The sequence below is a fragment of the Notolepis coatsorum genome, assembly GCF_963971535.1.
Source record: "Notolepis coatsorum genome assembly, chromosome: 16".
Lineage (NCBI taxonomy): Eukaryota > Metazoa > Chordata > Actinopteri > Aulopiformes > Paralepididae > Notolepis > Notolepis coatsorum.
Window position 1 is genome coordinate 18999642 of NC_140180.1, and position 18741 is coordinate 19018382.

An 18741-nucleotide genomic window follows, 5' to 3' on the forward strand; every position below is an offset into this window, starting at 1 on the left:
CCACACAGAATAACACTGGAGCTGGCTGCCCATGAGCAAAAGCAGCCTCTCTCAGTAAATGCTTTCAAAACAATGTCCCAGGTAGGTAAAAAAGACACAACACAAGATGTTTTCCAAATAGTAAATCATGTATTTAATGGAGGGAGGGATTTAAACCTCCTCCATTGTGCACAGGGGAAAAGGTAGGGGAGGACAAACAAGATATACATATAATACAAACAACACTTAACAACTAACACAACCACGTGCCCCTCCTAGGACACCACAGCTATGGGGATCAATCCACACTCATGTGATGCACCCGTCCCTCTCGATGTGATTGCCATCAGCTGTCACTCATTAGGCAATCAGCACCCTTCAGTGTAGGGACGGGCAGCACCTGACAGGAAGAGAAGAAGAGATATCATTAGCTCTCATGTTCACACACACACACACATACAAATGATACTAATCTGATGTTCACATGGTCTTCCAAATACAGTAATAATGATAATGACCAACCCACGTACGTCACACCTTAAAATAGTGGAAAAAATTTGGAAATGCCATCCCTCCGTCCGCTTTGTTTCTCTGTGCGGTGGATCTTTTTATACGTGGTGGTTTGTTATTCCAAATAAATTTGTATGCGAAAGAGTGTAATTTTTTCCAGTAACCATCTGGGGGGGGGGGGGGGGGGGGGGGGTGTGTAACGGTAGCATTGAGCTGATGAAGTTGATTCTAGGTAAGACATCCATCTTAACTATTGAAACCCGTGCCTGTACTGAGTTTAAGTTTTGACCACCTGTCAAAGTCGTATTTGATTTTATTTTGGATTTCTGTGTAATTGTGTTTCAGCGTTTGGCTTATGGTAGGGAATACTTCAACTCCCAAACATCTAAAGTGTTTAACCATTGGTATTTCTTCTGGAAGACTTGTATTTTTTGCAGGGGCGTTCAGTGGAAGGAACGCAGACTTTGGCCAGTTTATCTTAAATCCCGATAAGTCGCCAAAGTCATCAATCAACTTGAGAAGATGAGGCATTGCGGTGTTAGGGTTTTGCATGAACAGTATTACGTCGTCCGCATATAAACTAATTTTGTGTTGTGTGCCCTTGATTACGATTGGTTCTATGAGTTGGGATTGTCTTATATATTGTGCTAAAGGGTTCTAGTGATAAATCAAATAGTCCGGGACTAAGAGGGCAACCCTGTCTAGAAGAGCGTGATACCGGAAATATTCCGGAGGTGATTTTACCTGTTGTAATCATGGCCGATGGGTCTTTGTATAATACTTTAATCTCTCTCTCTCTCTCTCTCTCTCTCTCTCTCTCTCTCTCTCTCTCTCTCTCTCTCTCTCTCTCTCTCTCTCTCTCTCTCTATATCTCTCTTCTGTTGTGCTGCACCCGCCGTGGTCTCTGTCTCTCTGTCTCTCTCTCTCTCTCTCTCTCTCTCTCTCTCTCTCTCTCTCTCTCTCTCTCTCTCTCTGTCTCTCTGTCTCTCTCTCGCCCTCTCTCTCTCTCTCTCTCTCTCTCTCTCTCTCTCTGTCTCTCTGTCTCTCTGTCTCTCTCTCTCTCTCTCTCTCTCTTCTGTTGTGCTGCACCCGCCGTGGTCTCTGTCTCTCTCTCTGTCTCTCTCTCTGTCTCTCTCTCTGTCTCTCTCTCTCTCTCTCTCTCTCTCTCTCTCTCTATCTTCTGTTGTGCTGCACCCACCGTGGTCTCTGTCTCTCTGTCTCTCTCTCCATCTGTCTCTCTCTCTATCTATATCTATCTCTCTCTCTCTCTCTCTGTCTCTCTCTCTCTCTGTCTCTCTGTTTCTCTGTCTCTCTGTCTCTCTCTCCATCTCTCCATCTCTGTCTCTCTCTCTCCATTCATCTCTCTCTCTCTCTCTCTTGCTATATGTTGACAGTTGACTGTATCATGCCCAGCCTCGGGCAGCGCTATTATTTAAGAATATGTTGACTGTATGCCCAGCCTCGGGCAGCGCTATTATTTAAGAATATGTTGACTGTATGAAAAAAAAAATTAAAAATAAAATCTTGCACAGTTGTATAAAAGCCATTACACCAGGCATGGTCTAATTATCATAACCCACTTCTGCGCGTGATGTAATGCTTAAATAATTGGGGAGTCTAATGGATTTTGATTGTCTTTTATGGCGAGCTCCAATTTAGTCAATTGATCAAGAATTTGAGATTGTTCTGTGTTTCCATCAATTTGAACAGTGTGGTATAGTGTTTTAAAATGGGTTGTCCATATCACTGTTCTGTATAGCCAATTCCTGGTTTTGTGGTTTGTTTATGTGTTTCCAATGTTGCCAAAAGTTGTTTGTATTGATTGCCTCCTCAATTTGTGTCTGTTTGCTGTTTGTCATATTGTTGTTTTTTTATTCTGAGTGTACGTTTGTAGAGTTTTAGGGTCTCACAGTAAAGAAAGCGTACATCAAGTTTTTTCCTAATGATTTTACAATCTGTAGCAAACCAGCTGTTATTTGTTGCAGTTTTTGGTTTGTTTGTAGTCAATTTCAGTTGTGCCTCCTTTGCTGTTTGTCTGAATATATTGTTAATATTGTTTACTGCTAGATTGAGGCTTTCTTTACTGTAAGAGTTTGTGGAATCCAGAACGTTATCTAAAAGTGTTTGGATTCTTGGGGTATGAATTGCTTTCTGGTATTGTTCTGCACTGTTTTGGTCCCATCTGTATGAATTTCTGATATTGTACAGCTTACTGTTTTGTGTTTGTGCCATTCAGTGATGTACCTGAACGCGTTCAATGAACGATCATTCGTGAACGCGTTTGTATTTTGGGCGAACGTGAACTGAACGGATGTTTTTTCCGCTAGATGAACGTAATTGAGAACGCGTTCATTCTCAGCGCTGTATAACGGCGTTCAAAAGTGCGTTCATTCTCAGCACTATTATAACGGCGTTCAAAAGTGTGCCAGATGTCATATGCCTTTCAGCCGAAAACCCAGTTAAAACACACCGTAAACAGGCTTTAAAATAATGCGGAAAAAACACCCAATCTGGCAACCGCTCTGGGCGGGGCTTCGGGGAGTCTGACGTATAGCAGCAGCACTCGCACTTTTAGAAGGCTCTGCACTCACTCAGAGTCAGACTCTACGACGTCGGTGTATGAGCATTTAAAAGAGTTTTAGTTAAAGTCAGTAAATGTTTTGCACTTTGAATATTGAACTTTGAGGTACAACCTTAGTTTCATACCTCAGCCTGGTTCCTACCTTGTGTTGTGTTAGTACAGAGTTATGTCGGCACATGTTTATATGTTTGCACAATGACTTTCACTTTTGTATTTTAAGTATATTTAGATTATTATACTTAATAAAGACCATTCAAGCAGCATGTTTTTCCTCATGTTTTGAAATATACTGTAGAGATGAAAGCTGCAGCTGCTACTAGTGTGGACTGAATGGGCGGCAGCAAAGCGTTATGGAAATGCCAGTATTCTGTGGTTCTATTATGGGTTTGGCAATACATTTGACAAATAATAGCTTGCAGCAACCTATTGAAAAAAGAACTATAAACTATAAATTAGTTCATTTTTGAAACCATGAACTTTAGTTAAAAATTTTGAATTATGAACTATGAACTGAACTAGTTCATTTAAAAATGTGTGAACTGTGAACTGAACTAGTTCATGTAGAAAGTGAACTTTCCCAACACTGGTGCCATTGTTGTGTCTGATCTTTTAATAAACAGGGTAATTTGGCTGTGATCAGACAGAGGGGTTAGTGGTTTCACAGTGAATGAGCTGAGAGAGGAAGGGTCAAGGTCTGTGATCATATAATCTACAATACTGTGGCCAAGAGGTGAGTAGTAGGTGAATCTACCTAGGCTGTCCCCCCGAACCCTATACTGTTGACAAAGTACAGACTGAGGCTCTGACAGAGCTGCAGGAGGTCTCCTCCACTCTTGTTGATGACCTGGTCACTATTGCTCCTGTGGGGGAGACATTTTCATTTGAGATGTAAATGTCTCCTTGTGGATCTGTGAGGTCAGCAAGTGTTCCTGTGCGTGCGTTGGTGTCCCCACAGATGAGCACATTTCCCTGGCCCTGGAAATGGCATGTCTCTGTTTCAAGGGTAGGGAAAATGTCCTCTGAGAAGTAGGGGGTTTCGGAGGGGGGGATATATATTGCACAAATAAACATCCTTTTCTGTTAATAGGAGCTCTTTCTTTAGTTTTAACCATATGTAAGGGGTCAATTTGATGATGTAGATCAGATTTATAGCAAATGATTAATCCTCCTGATCCTCTACCATCTCAGAAACAGCAACATTATAGGTACTGTTTTCTCTCTCTCTCTCTCTCTCTCTCTCTCTCTCTCTCTCTCTCTCTCTCTCTCTCTCTCTCTCTCTCTCTCTCTCTCTCTCTCTCTCTCTCTCTCTCTCTCTCTCTCTCTCTCTCTCTCTCTCTCTCTCTCTCTCTCCATTACCATGGCTTACGGTATATCCCTGTGTCCCACTAGGAGTTGATAGTGTGGGCGTACCCCACCAACCCAGGGCAGGTTGAGGACAGTGTGGTGTGCATGATCAAGGACAACCCAGAACCCGTCATCATCCGCTTCTCCTGCCTGGGAGTCCAACCAAAGCTGGAACTAGACTGCAAACATCTGCACTTTGACAGGCTATTGTCTTACAGGTAGCAGAACGTAGCACTGAAATGTCTCTCTCTCTCCCTATTTCACTTGTCTCTTTCCTCACCCCCCCCCCTCTCTCCCCCTCTTACACTTGGCTCATCCCTCTTTCCTTCTCTCCCTCTGTCTCCTGCCCTCGTTCCCCCTTCCCCTCACCTTTGCCCCCTCCTCTCCTCTTCCTCACCTCCATTTTTCTATTCCTTCTATAATAATAATAATTCATGTATTTTGTATAGCGCTTTTCAATGACTCAAAGTCGCTGTCAATAGGCAAAAAACAAAGAAACATAGAACCACAGGGAAACGGGGAATAATATGAATACACAAGAACATAAAACCATGAGTAACGGACAACAAGTACAGGAGCCAGTAGGAGAGACAGTGGGGGGGGCAGGAGAGGAGAGAAGGTAGGGCAGGGGAAAAGGGGGGTGGTAGGTTGGAGGAGGGTGGTTATGGGTAGGGAAGGTTGAATGCTAGGGAGAACAGGTAGGTTTTGAGTCGGGATTTGAAGGTGGAGAGTGAGGGAGAGTCTCTGATGGTCTGAGGGAGGGTGTTCCAGAGTTGGGGTGCAGCAGGTGAGAAAGCCCGATCACCAAAACCTTTTAATTTGGATGATGGGATGATAAGGGAAGCAGTGGAAGAGGACCAGACGGATCGGGTGGGGCGGTAAGGGAGAAGGAGGTCAGTAAGGTAGGGGGGGGGGGGGGCAGGCTATGTAGGGCTTTAAAGGTTTGTGAGCAGGCGAGCAGCAGAGTTCTGGAGTCTATGGAGGCAGTGGGAGGTGATGCCGGTGAGGAGGGAGTTGCAGTAGTCTTGGAGGGAGGAAAGTATTGTGACGAGCCTGGTGTTGTTCAAGCTCGAGATGGACCAAAACAAACAATTTCAATGTCCACACAAGCACAATTTCAATAAATAAATGATATTTATTGTTTAACAGCACAAGTCCAATGGGCAAAAGGGTAATCCAAAAACAGTCTAGGGTCAAAACACAAATCAGGCTCTCGTACAAAAGAAGGGATTGTTTAATACTCAGAGTTGTCTTCCGGTCCAGGGTCAGTACACAAGGGTGTTTCTCAGCCAGTCTAGGGTCCAGTACACAATGAACACCTTCTCGCCTTCACCTCTCCTCTCACTACCTCTCACCTCACAAACTCCGCCAAACAACAATCTCTCTCTCCATACTTAGCTCCTACCTCATCTCCTCTCCACAATACTCTATCTGTCGTAGTGTTTTATGTCATGTGTGTGTGCGTGTGGGATGTGGGTGATCTAATGGTGCACAGGTGTGTTCTATCAGTCCTAATCAGCTGCCTACTTGCTTCCACTCCTCCTGTGGCAGTAGTATCTCCCATCCTTCACATAGCCATGGGACGGGGGTAATATCTGCCACTTATTCCCCCCCGTTAGCTCCGAGCTTCTCGGGGTGGACCACGCTCCCAGGGCTTCCCTCCTGGACAACGCATCAGCATTCCTGTGTGCCGCACCAGACCTGTGGATGACGGAGAACACAAAAGGCTGTAAGGACAAGAACCAGCGGGTGACCCAAGCATTGGTGTCCTTGTTACGTGATAGCCATACGAGGGGTGCATGATCCGTGACTAGGGTGAAGTGCCGTCCCAGCAGATAGTACTTTAACTCCTCGAGGGCCCATTTTATCGCCAGGCACTCCTTCTCAATCGTGGAGTAATTCTTCTCCCGGGGTAGTAACTTGCGACTCCACAGGACCTGGTCTGGCCATTTATTCTTCGCCAGGTTGGTCGGTCAAGGGAGCTGCTAGGGCAGAGAAGTTGGGGACAAAATGCCGGTAATAGCTGGCTAGGCCTATGAAGGTTTGTACCTGCTTTTTGCCCCGGATGGCCTCGACCTTGCCTGCTTGGGGTCTGATACACCCCCTCCCCTAGTCAGCATCATGTAGGCCCAGGTGACAATTATTTGGGTTAGCAGTCAGCCTCGCGCCTCTCAAGGCTTGTAGGACAGCCGTGACCTGCCGTAGATGCATCCCCCAGTCCTCGCCGTGAATGATGATGTCATCGATGTAGGCCGCTGCATACTCTCTGTGGGGACGGAGGACCTGGTCCATCAGCCTCTGAAACATGGCGGGTGGGCCGTGTAGACCAAAGGGGAGAACAACATAGTGGAACAACCCATCTGGCGTGGCAAATGCTGTTTTCAACTCAACTCCTTGTGCAATCAACAGTCATGTCTCGCCTTAACTACTGCAATGCACTGCTTGCTGGTCTACCGACCACTGCTACCAAGCCACTTCAACTCATTCAGAATGCAGCGGCCCGACTGATCTCCAACCTATTAAAGTCAGGCCATCGCCGCACAAATCCGCTTCAAGGACCTGGCATATCACACAGCAAAGGGAATGGCTCCTGCCTACCTCTGGTCAATGGTCTACACACCCTCAAAATCCCTCCGCTCTACATCTTCTGACCGCCTCAGACCCACTCCTATCCGAGCTCCGAGAGGGTCATCAAAGAGAAGCCGGCTATTCACATCACAGTTAGAACAGCCTAAACCAGGGCGGCTGGGTGGCGCAGCGGACTGAGCGCTCGTCACCAACGCGAGAGACACTGGTATCGAATCCGGCTGTCAACGGCTTGGCCGGCCGTCATACTGGCTCAATTGGCAGAGTCAGCGGGGGGGAAGCCGGTGGGGTGGTATTCTGGTCGTTGTAAACAGCGACTCCTACAGGTCGGTCAGGACGCCTGCACAGCAAGGGAGGGAGATGGTGAGGGTAGTGTGACCTCCCACACGTTACACCTCACCAATGAGAGTCCGCGCTGGCAGGTGAAAAGATGCTGCTGGCTGTCTCCTATGTCTCGGAGAAAGCATTTTTATTCTATTTATTTTGTACTTTTATAACATAAGATATGCTTTTCAGTTCTGTAGCTGATTGTGACCAATTGCTTTATTTAAAAAAAAAATCAGCCCTGATAAACATAGCATCTCGTACACAATTAACACATCTGTTGCCAACAACGAGATTTCTCGTTATTGGCTGCCATGTGTTGGTTGCCAATAACGAGATTTCTCGTTATTTAATTGTTATTTCTTTTATTAGCGATATTCATACATTTTTCATCCATCCAGCCTGCCGTTATCATTGGGAATTGCTCTGAGCTCGAAAAGGGCAAATACCGCCCCCTAGCGTCTCCCGGATGGTATTGCACATCATTGCATTGGATTGAGTGAAAAGGTGCATCAGAGCGTGCGTGCGTGCGTGCGAGCATGGCACGAATAAATTATTTTTCAGCCCGCTTTTGTATCGTGCATAAGAACACAAATACTCTTGATAATCTAGCGTTTATTTGAAAACGATTCATAAATCAGCCGGAAAATGACAATGTGTTTTGTGTATTCCAGTAAATGGCTATTTTCGCGGAACCTTTTTTTCTTTCTAGAAATCTCCAAAACTATACTCAAGTTTCAAGTTTCTTTAATAGTTGTCATACTGAAGTACAGAATACTTTCATACAAAATGCTTCTTACTGTTACGCTCCAGAGACTGTGCTAGACAAGATAGTATCAAATAACATAGTGCATGTAATTTAGAAGAAGAAAATGAGGTCACAGTGTTCGGTATAGACATATGTACAATGTTCTGAGTTACCATATAATAATATACAATACTATGCAGTGTACTAATGTACAGTACTATATAGTGCAAAGCAGAAATGGGATGAGGTACAATTTAGGTACAATTTACAGTAAGGTGTACGAGTTGTAGTGCAATCCTTCATCAATAAATATAAAGTGTGGGGAGTGGGTGCTACAGTGTGTTTGTTTAAAGTGGGTGTGTGCTATAAAGTGTGTGGAGTGGGTGCTACAGTGTGTTTGTTTAAAGTGAGTGTGTGCGTGTGGATGTGTGTGCTATGTGCGTTTGGTGGTTGTTGTTGTGTAGTGTTCATTGTTCGTTTAGCAGCCTGATGGCCTGGGGATAGAAGCTTCTTCTGAGTCTTTCTGTGCTCGCCTTGAGACTCCGGTATCGCTTGCCTGACCGCAGCAGTTCAAAGAGGCAGTTGTTCGGGTGACTGGAGTCTTTAATGATTCTCTTAGCCTTGCCCTTGCAACGCTTGTTGTAAATGTTCTGGAGGGTGGGGAGCCCCCCTCCAATTGTGCGTTCGGCTGAACGTGTCACTCTTTGTAGTCTGCTTCGGTCTTGTGCAGTGCTATTCCCAAACCAGGAGGTGATGTTGCCGGTCAAGATGCTCTCTATTGTACATGAGTAGAAGTTCTTAAGGATCTTCTGACTGACTTGGAACTTCCTTAGGCGCCTGAGGAAGTAGAGGCGTTGTCGTGCCTTCTTCACAACACTGTCAATGTGTGTGGTCCATGTCAAGTCCTCGGATATGTAGGCTCCGAGGTACTTAAAGCTGTTGACTCTCTCAACCGGTGCCCCGTCGATGCTGAGGGGGCTGTAGTCCTTGACCCCCGACCTCCTGAAGTCCACAATCATCTCCTTTGTTTTGCTGACGTTCAGGGAGAGGCTGTTTTCCTGGCACCATCCCGCCAGGACCTTGACCTCTTCCAGGCAGGCCCTCTCGTCGTTGGCAGAGATCAGGCCCACCACCACTGTGTCGTCAGCTAATTTGATGATTGTATTGCTACTCCGCTGAGCCACACAGTCGTGTGTGTACAGGGAGTAGAGGAGGGGACTCAGAACACAGCCCTGGGGGGCCCCTATGTTGAGGGTGATGGATGAGGAGGTGCAGTTGCCTGCTCTCACCACCTGGGGTCTGCCAGTCAGGAAGTCCAAGACCCACTGGCAGAGGTCATAGTCATAGTACTAGTATTCAAAACGGTATAACACGGAAATGTACTGATGAAAAAACAATCCGTTTCATACATGTTGACTGCAAGCAAGTCATTGATAAGCGACGGGTGTAAGATAAGATAAGATAAGATATTACTTTATTAATCCCCTTGGGGAAATTCCAATGACACACACATACAGCTCAACGTCTCATTAATAATAACACATCACAATCATTACATTTTTACAGTAACAACGGCACAGCATAAATTCAACAGACATGTACATTTGTTGACACATGTCATCTACAGAAGGCCTGAGACGCCGTATGCGATAGTCGGCAGCAACAACACTAAGTAGTAAAACAAGGCATCGTCGCGCCAGGTGGCGGGAGGGAGGGAGGGAGGGATGGAGGGAGGGGAGGGATGGGGGAGGCTGGGGGACAGGAATTGGGTTATGAAACAGTCTTAGGGCCCCCCCTCCAACGCGCGTAGGAGGCAGCCATCCTAGATAAGGCATCAGCACACCAGGCATACTCGCAGGAGGGAGGAATGGGTAGAGAATGGGGATGGAGGGAGGGGGGGGGCGGGGGCCTCATCAATCTTATCACCCCCAGACAGCACAGCTCGTTCCTTCTGCCTGGCCGCTTCCCTGTAATCGCTCCCCCGCACCGACCTCGACCTTGGTTGGTTTCACAGCAGAATGGGATAGGGGGGGGGGGTTAGGGGGGGCTTTAATTGCTGCCATATGGTCAAAATTGGTTTAATTTAGTTGAATCATCATCATCCTCATACCCCCTATTAGCACGGTATGGTGGCATCTTTATTTTCTTTTTTTTTTAATTTTTTTTATTATTGCAAAACAAAACTTATTAAAAGTCAGTACTCAACACACAATGTATAATGAAACTTTCAGTAAAGGTGGTTAAAATATATGCAAGTACAGAAACAGGATAAAACAAAAATAGTCAATAATAACATTTTAACCGTATACCGTGTATATCCAGCGAAGTTACAATTATATAAATGTTAGTATATAATATACCCCGAATACCTATTTTCTAAAACCCTACACACATATGCTCCAGCTCAAATCCCCCCCTCCCGGACCCCCTCTTGGATAGTACCTCCATTATCCCTCACTCCTAACCAGACATCACCATTATAGACTAGCTTTTATTCTCTCCACCACTTCTAACCACATTAACATTTTGGATTCATTGAGCCCTAGAATTCTTGCTGTTGATATTTCTTGATATATCACATCAAGATATGTAAGAAACCACACTTTCCGGCACATTTTTTCCGGTTGAAACCAACGTGATGCAATCAGTTTTTTAGCTACTGTGATACCCGATAAAACCAATCTTTTTAGTTGTGGGTTCACTGCAAACTCAAAAACATCATTCAATAGCAATACCGCGGGGTGTACAGGTATATTCCAAAATACGAGTATTGATAATTGTTGGGACACATCTTCCCAGAATGCCTTAACTGGTGGGCAGTCCCAATACATGTGCATAAATGTTCCTTCGTCCCCATTTGTACATTGGGAGCATTTGGAGTTTTGTATAAGCCCCATTTTGCACAGCCTTATAGGAGTCAAGTATGTCCTGTGAATATAGTTCAGATTGATTTGTTGATGATCCGGGTTCCTTGATGTAAGTCGGACATTTGCCCAGGCTCCTTGCCAATCAAAGTCATTTTCCAGGTCTGGTATATCCCTCCTCCAGACATTGTCTAGTTGAAGGGTTTCGTACGAGGACGTTAGTAATTGTGAATAAAAACCTGATACAAAACCTCCCAATGTATTTCTGTCATAGAAAAATTTGTGGTATCTGTGGTGTTCAATTGGTATGTGTAATGGAACACCGTGAGATCTCATACAAAGTTTTAACTGTATGTAAAAAAGCCATGTGGACTCGGTGAGGTTAAACTTTATGCATATTTCGACATAACTACAGAGGCCCTTGTTATTAAAAATATCCCCTAATGAGTGTATGCCTCTTTCTTCCCATACAGGGAATCTTATAGGTCGTTTTCCCATTAAGAGAGCATTGTTATTGAATATGGGAGTGTGATTATGCCATACTTGATTGTTAGGAAATTTCCTTTGAGTTTCCCGCCATGTCCTGATTGCATGGGTTATTATTGGGCCAAATTCTCGCTCACAATGCTTGATTGAAAGTTTAGTGTATGCTATGTCTTTCAATCTCTGTGGGGCTACTATGTTTTCTTCTAATTTTCTCCAAGATACCAAAGCCTCGGGGTCAAACCATATCTTCTTCAATGGTCTTAATGTGAAGGCATTAAAATATTGTAAAAAATCTGGGACTGCCATGCCACCGTCTGCTTTACTTCTCTGTGCGGTGGATCTTTTTATGCGAGGTGGTTTGTTATTCCAAATAAATTTGTATGTGGAGGTTTGTAATCTTTTCCAGTAGCCCTCTGGAGGAGGTAACGGAAGCATTGAGCTGAAGAAATTGATTCTTGGTAATACATCCATCTTAACTATTGATACCCTTGCCTGTACTGAGTTTTTAAGTTTTGCCCACCTGTCCAGGTCGTCCTTGATTTTGTTCTGTATTTTTGTGTAATTGTGCTTCACCGTTTGTCTTATGGTGGGGAATATTTCCACTCCCAAGCATCTGAAATGTTTTACCATCGGTATCGCACCCGGGAGGGTTATATCTTTTTTTGCAGGGGTGTTAAGTGGAAGGAAAGCCGACTTCGGCCAATTTATCTTAAATCCCGATAAATCACCAAAGTTCTCAATCAACTTGAGCAGATGAGGCAATGTGGTGTTGGGGTTTTGCATGAACAATATTACGTCGTCCGCATATAAACTAATTTTTTGTTGTGTGCCCTTGATTACGATTGGTTCTATGGATTGGGATTGTCTTATATATTGTGCTAAAGGCTCTAATGATAAATTGAATAGTCCGGGACTAAGAGGGCAACCCTGTCTGGCAGAGCGTGATACCGGAAAGATTTTGGAGATGATTGTGCCTGTTGTAATCATGGCCGATGGGTCCTTGTATAGTACTTTAATCATATCAATGAAACCTTTTCCTAACCCCATCCTTTCCAATACTGCCCATAGAAACGACCATTCCAACCTGTCAAATGCTTTCATAGCATCCAGGGATAGTATCGCCTTAGGTGTGATGTCCTCTTTGTCTGTATCTAGTACGTGCAGTATTCGCCTTATGTTATCATTGATCAGGCGACCTTTTATGAAGCCTGTTTGGTCCGTATGAACTAAAGACGTCATATGCTTTTGCAATCTGATGGCTAATATCTTAGAGTACAGTTTGACATCGGTTCCGAGGAGGCTTAAAGGACGGTAACTACCGCATTCAGTGGGGTCTTTGTCTTTTTTGTGAAGAACTGAAATGAGTGCGGTATTTTGGTGTTCGATGAAGCTTCCCTCTTTGACTGAGTATAAGATCATATTTAGTAATAAGGGTCCAAATATGTCCCAGCAAGAAATGTACATTTCTGATGGGATACCGTCAATTCCCGGAGCTTTGCCGTTTTTCATTCCGGATATGGCCTTCTTGAGTTCTTCTAATGTGATCGGTACTTCTAACTGTTTAGCGTCTTCATCTGTAAGTTTAGGGAGAGTAATTTGATTAAGATATGTGTCTAATTTGTCTTGATCAAAGGTCGTTTCTGAGTTATATAAATCGGAGTAGAATTCTTTGAATGTATCGTTTATTATTTTGGGTTCTGTTACTAGAGCTTGTTGTTTCCTAATGGCAGTTATATCTGCAAATTTTGCATTAATTCTTAGTCGCATGGCTAATAGGTGACTAGGTTTAGAACCTTGGAAGTACTGCTGTTGTCTAGTGCTGCGTATTTGCAATTCCGATTTTTGTCTGTACATTGCTTTGATCTCGGTCTTTAGAATGTTAACTTGGTTATCTAGTCTAGTAGAGTTGTTGTATTTTAAAGAATTAAAAAGCGTTGAGTAAAGCGTTTCCATTTCAGACAGTTTTGTGTTTTGATTTTTGCGCAATATGGAGGTAAATCTATCCGAGAAATCCTTGATCATACTCTTTACCGACATCTTTATTTTCACGTCTCTCATTTCCGTCGTGATGTCCAGAATGGCTTGAGACCGCGACAGTTCCTCTGCGTGGTTAGTAACAAGTCTCTCAAGAATTGTCTTCAAGCACGATTGTTCATCTACATGATAGATTTCGCACCGTTCCAACATGGTCTTAGAGCTCAATTGTTCATCACCCCGCAGGGTGTTAAGGTCAGCGATCCTTTTATACAGTTCCATTTGGTTGTCTTTGATCCCGGCCATGTCCCTGGCCATAGGATTCAACTTCTGCCGAATTAGATTCAGACAGTACCAGATCCAACAGCTGACGGAGCCCAAGCCGAGCAGCATGACAATTAGAAGATATACGTCTTCAACATCGTTTATCTCCAACGGGAAAAAGCATATCGCAGGCCCTGATAAACATAGCATCTCGTACACAATTAACACATCTGTTGCCAACAACGAGATTTCTCGTTATTGGCCGCCATGTGTTGGTTGCCAATAACGAGATTTCTCGTTATTTAATTGTTATTTCTTTTATTAGCGATATTCATACATTTTTCATCCATCCAGCCTGCCGTTATCATTGGGAATTGCTCTGAGCTCGAAAAGGGCAAATACCGCCCCCTAGCGTCTCCCGGATGGTATTGCACATCATTGGATTGGATTGAGTGAAAAGGTGCATCAGAGCGTGCGTGCGTGCGTGCGAGCATGGCACGAATAAATTATTTTTCAGCCCGCTTTTGTATCGTGCATAAGAACACAAATACTCTTGATAATCTAGCGTTTATTTGAAAACGATTCATAAATCAGCCGGAAAATGACAATGTGTTTTGTGTATTCCAGTAAATGGCTATTTTCGCGGAACCTTTTTTTCTTTCTAGAAATCTCCAAAACTATACTAGTATTCAAAACGGTATAACACGGAAATGTACTGATGAAAAAACAATCCGTTTCATACATGTTGACTGCAAGCAAGTCATTGATAAGCGACGGGTGTTAGATAAGATAAGATAAGATATTACTTTATTAATCCCCTTGGGGAAATTCCAATGACACACACATACAGCTCAACGTCTCATTAATAATAACACATCACAATCATTACATTTTTACAGTAACAACGGCACAGCATAAATTCAACAGACATGTACATTTGTTGACACATGTCATCTACAGAAGGCCTGAGACGCCGTATGCGATAGTCGGCAGCAACAACACTAAGTAGTAAAACAAGGCATCGTCGCGCCAGGTGGCGGGAGGGAGGGAGGGAGGGATGGAGGGAGGGGAGGGATGGGGGAGGCTGGGGGACAGGAATTGGGTTATGAAACAGTCTTAGGGCCCCCCCTCCAACGCGCGTAGGAGGCAGCCATCCTAGATAAGGCATCAGCACGCCAGGCATACTCGCAGGAGGGAGGAATGGGTAGAGAATGGGGATGGAGGGAGGGGGGGGCGGGGGCCTCATCAATCTTATCACCCCCAGACAGCACAGCTCGTTCCTTCTGCCTGGCCGCTTCCCTGGAATCGCTCCCCCGCACCGACCTCGACCTTGGTTGGTTTCACAGCAGAATGGGATAGGGGGGGGGGGGGGGGGGGGGGTGCTTTAATTGCTGCCATATGGTCAAAATTGGGTTAATTTAGTTTAATCATCATCATCCTCATACCCCCTATTAGCACGGTATGGTGGCATCTTTATTTTCACGTCTCTAATTTCCGTTGTGATGTCCAGAATGGCTTGAGACCGCGACAGTTCCTCTGCGTGGTTAGTAACAAGTCTCTCAAGAATTGTCTTCAAGCACGATTGTTCATCTACATGATAGATTTCGCACCGTTCCAACATGGTCTTAGAGCTCAATTGTTCATCACCCCGCAGGGTGTTAAGGTCAGCGATCCTTTTATACAGTTCCATTTGGTTGTCTTTGATACCGGCCATGTCCCTGGCCATAGGATTCAACTTCTTCCGAATTAGATTCAGACAGTACCAGATCCAACAGCTGACGGAGCCCAAGCCGAGCAGCATGACAATTAGAAGATATACGTCTTCAACATCGTTTATCTCCAACGGGAAAAAGCATATCGCAAGCCATTTCCCGTATGAATTTATGGTGTATCCCGCTTGATAGCTCCCAAGAGGGCATAGTGGGTCATCCGCATTTTGCCTCCTCGTCGAGAATATGCAATCAATCGCTGTAAAAGCCCAGCTTATTAGATCCATATTACGGTTAAAAGTCGAGTTGATTCTGCTGTAAAAAGAAAAAAGAAAAAAGGTCAATACGGTCTCCAGCGAGGGGCAGATCCAGGCTCTAGGGAAAGGAGCTGTAGAAGGCTGGTACGGACGTCTCCGGGCGGGTAAGAGAAAGGCCTTGAGGTGTTCTGTGGAGGGTGGGAGAGGAGTAGATATGCGACTGCTTCTGGGAGAGGTTGGAGAGGATGTGTAGACACATAGCCATAATTTAAGATATAGTTTACTTTAATCGCTCGTAAATGTGCTCGTCCTCCCATTGATTAACGTGGTGGCATCCAAGCGATAAATCGTCATATCCGGCTGGCAACCAATGTGTTAAAAGTCTTTGATGGTCTAATAAACCTAGATTAATAGATTCATCTCTCTGATACCCACTTGGTGGTTGCGGCCTATCACAATGCAATGAAGACCCTATGACCTATGCAAGAGTGTATGTTCACTGTTGTGTTTACTGCTTGATGCACTACAGTACCAGCTCTCTCAGGGGGGGGGGGACTATATGACACTAGGTGGAACTAGGTATAACTTACACTACTGTCTGTTCAAAATAAATGTAAAGAAACCTAGCCTTACTTTTTTTGCCTTTTTCCTGTTATACCGAACTGTGACCCCGAAACCGAGGTACGTACCGAGAACCGTGGCCTCTGTGTACCGTTACACCCCTACTATGCACTCGACACTGCAGCACCCAAGTTTCAACACGGTTTGATGAACAATGTTACTCCACTGAAAGAGTTGTGCCCTTCCTACTGACTTGTCGTACAGAACCTGTAAGTCGCTTTGGATAAAAGCGTTCAGCTAAATGACTAAATGTAAATGTGACCTGTGACCCCCTCCAGGGAGGACAGACTTAGTGTGACGTTACGGAACAAGACGGCTCTAGCGGCGGGCTGGAAGCTGACCGGCCTGGAGGAGCTGGTCAATGAAATGACGGTGTCCCAGAACAACGGCATCGTCCCGCCCCACTCCTCCTTCCCTCTACTGTTCCATTTCACGCCCAAGAATAAGCTCTGTATCAAGAAGACCCTACGCCTGGAGGTAACATTTGAAATTTAGTTGGGTTACGTTTGCACATTTGAGGGGGAAACAAATTCTACTTTTGCATTTCAACACAGAAGTACCATAAATCCAAAGTATGCAACAGCTGAACTGCAACACAATGCAATGAGCCCTCTTTTCTTGATCCTTCAATCACAACTGCCACTTCTCTCCAAGGTCCGATTCTTTGTCAATCTGAAAATATATGTAGCCTAAATAAAAATTGCGAATTTCTCATCATGGACTTGCAATTTTCCGGCAATAACACAATTGCATTGCAATTTTTGAGAAAAGACACGCACAAAATCAACGTATTTGGGCTTGCAATAACCACAAAATCCTGGTGGGTCTGAATAGGTTTTATGATCTATAAAAGTAGCGTTTGTGCTGCATGTATGTTTTCATGATCAACAAGACCATAATGTCTAGACTCAGAGAAATAATGTCAGCTAGGTGATTAGAAGAATACTTAATAAGGGGGAGTATACACAGCACACACCGCATCTGAGCCCATATATGACTGACAAGGCTCTGAACGTCTGCTTGTTTTTATCTCTTGCCTGTTTGTGATTTACATGGACATAAATAAATCGTGTGTGTGTGTGTGTGTGTGTGTGTGTGTGTGTGTGTGTGTGTGTGTGTGTGTGTGTGTGTGTGTGTGTGTGTGTGTGTGTGTGTGTGTGTGTGTGTGTGTGTGTGTGTGTGTGTGTGTGTGTGTGTGTGTGTGTGTGTGTGTGTGTGTGTGTGTGTGTGTGTGTGTGTGTGTGTGTGTGTGTGCGTGCGTGCGTCTCAGGTGTCGGATGTGGAGAAAATATATGGGACCCTGCACACGGAGGACCTGCATTTGACTGCAGAATCCTACGATGTAAATGTGGACATCTCTTTCCCTAAAGGTAGCTCCAAAAACACAAATATGAGACCATAGCGTATACTTGCATCAGTGGTTCTCAAACTCAAAACAATGTAATTGGCAGGGGCGGACTGGCAACAAAAAGCAGCCCGGGAATTTGCGGTCAAGCGGCCCCCATTTGTCTGAAATAACATATCGAATCAACGAATCATCAAATAACAAAACACAATCCGCTAATTTACTTGTGTCAAGTTAATATGCAAAACAATGGGTCTCATTTTCAAATGTTTTTCTTTCATATATTTGTGCGTACAGAAATAATCTATGGTCCAATTACTTTTAAACTCTGTTGTGCAGTGGCACTGGTTGGTCGTCACACACCTGTCTCCATACTAGTCCCTGCAAAGGCTTCTCCCTCCTCCAACCTTTCCCCGTCTTTCTCTGCCTCTGGTTCACCCGTTTGTTTAAATTGCATAAAACAGACATTAAGACAACATCATTTGGACAGTTGGTTGACATGTGCATCAAATATAATTTAGCATTCATTAAATTCATGATGAATAGTCCATCTGAACATACTAGGCATTATGGTGTTATGCCCTAATTCACTTTACACAATGGCACTCAATATTGCACCTGTAGTTTCTTATATGGTTCTGGTTCCTGCAAAGGCCTCTCCATCCTCCATCCTTTCCCTTTCTTTTTCTGACTCAGGTTCACATGTTTGTTTAACACTTTGATCGCCATGGTTAAATTCATAATTTACCATCCCTCGCCATCTCTATTTGTCTATGGAGAAGTTCCCCTTCTTTGCAGGGCTATAACTTTTTAAATTCTATTGCTAAATTGACATTATTATGGCCCATTCAATGTCCTATATCCATTGTTCAGTGTGTAGCAATGATATACTTTTTTATTCACATATTCATACTAAAATATGGTCTAAAGTATAAGTATGTTTTTATCGTTTTCTGCAGCTTTCTTCAGAACTTGATTTATAGCCCCAAATGCATTATATTGATGATCAAATACAGTTTGGTAGCGATTGGTGCCAGATGAAAAATTTCAACTGGAGGTACTTCTAGAAGTTACTACGTATCATCTGATGTTGACCGGATGGCCGAGGGGGCGTTTATAATTCTGTGGGCAACGTTATACCATTCATCT

At 44.2% G+C, this 18741-nt stretch overlaps 1 protein-coding gene across 1 annotated transcript in view; it reads left to right on the forward strand.

Moving 5' to 3' along the window:
- hydin (HYDIN axonemal central pair apparatus protein) overlaps window positions 1-18741 on the forward strand; it is a gene marked incomplete at both ends in the record, with an annotated part of 297572 nt that overhangs the window by 216576 nt on the left and 62255 nt on the right. Inside the window, 3 exon segments of the mRNA XM_084331981.1 lie at window positions 4460-4632; window positions 6034-6186; window positions 16526-16698. Coding sequence (XP_084188107.1) covers window positions 4460-4632; window positions 6034-6186; window positions 16526-16698 — 499 coding nt within the window.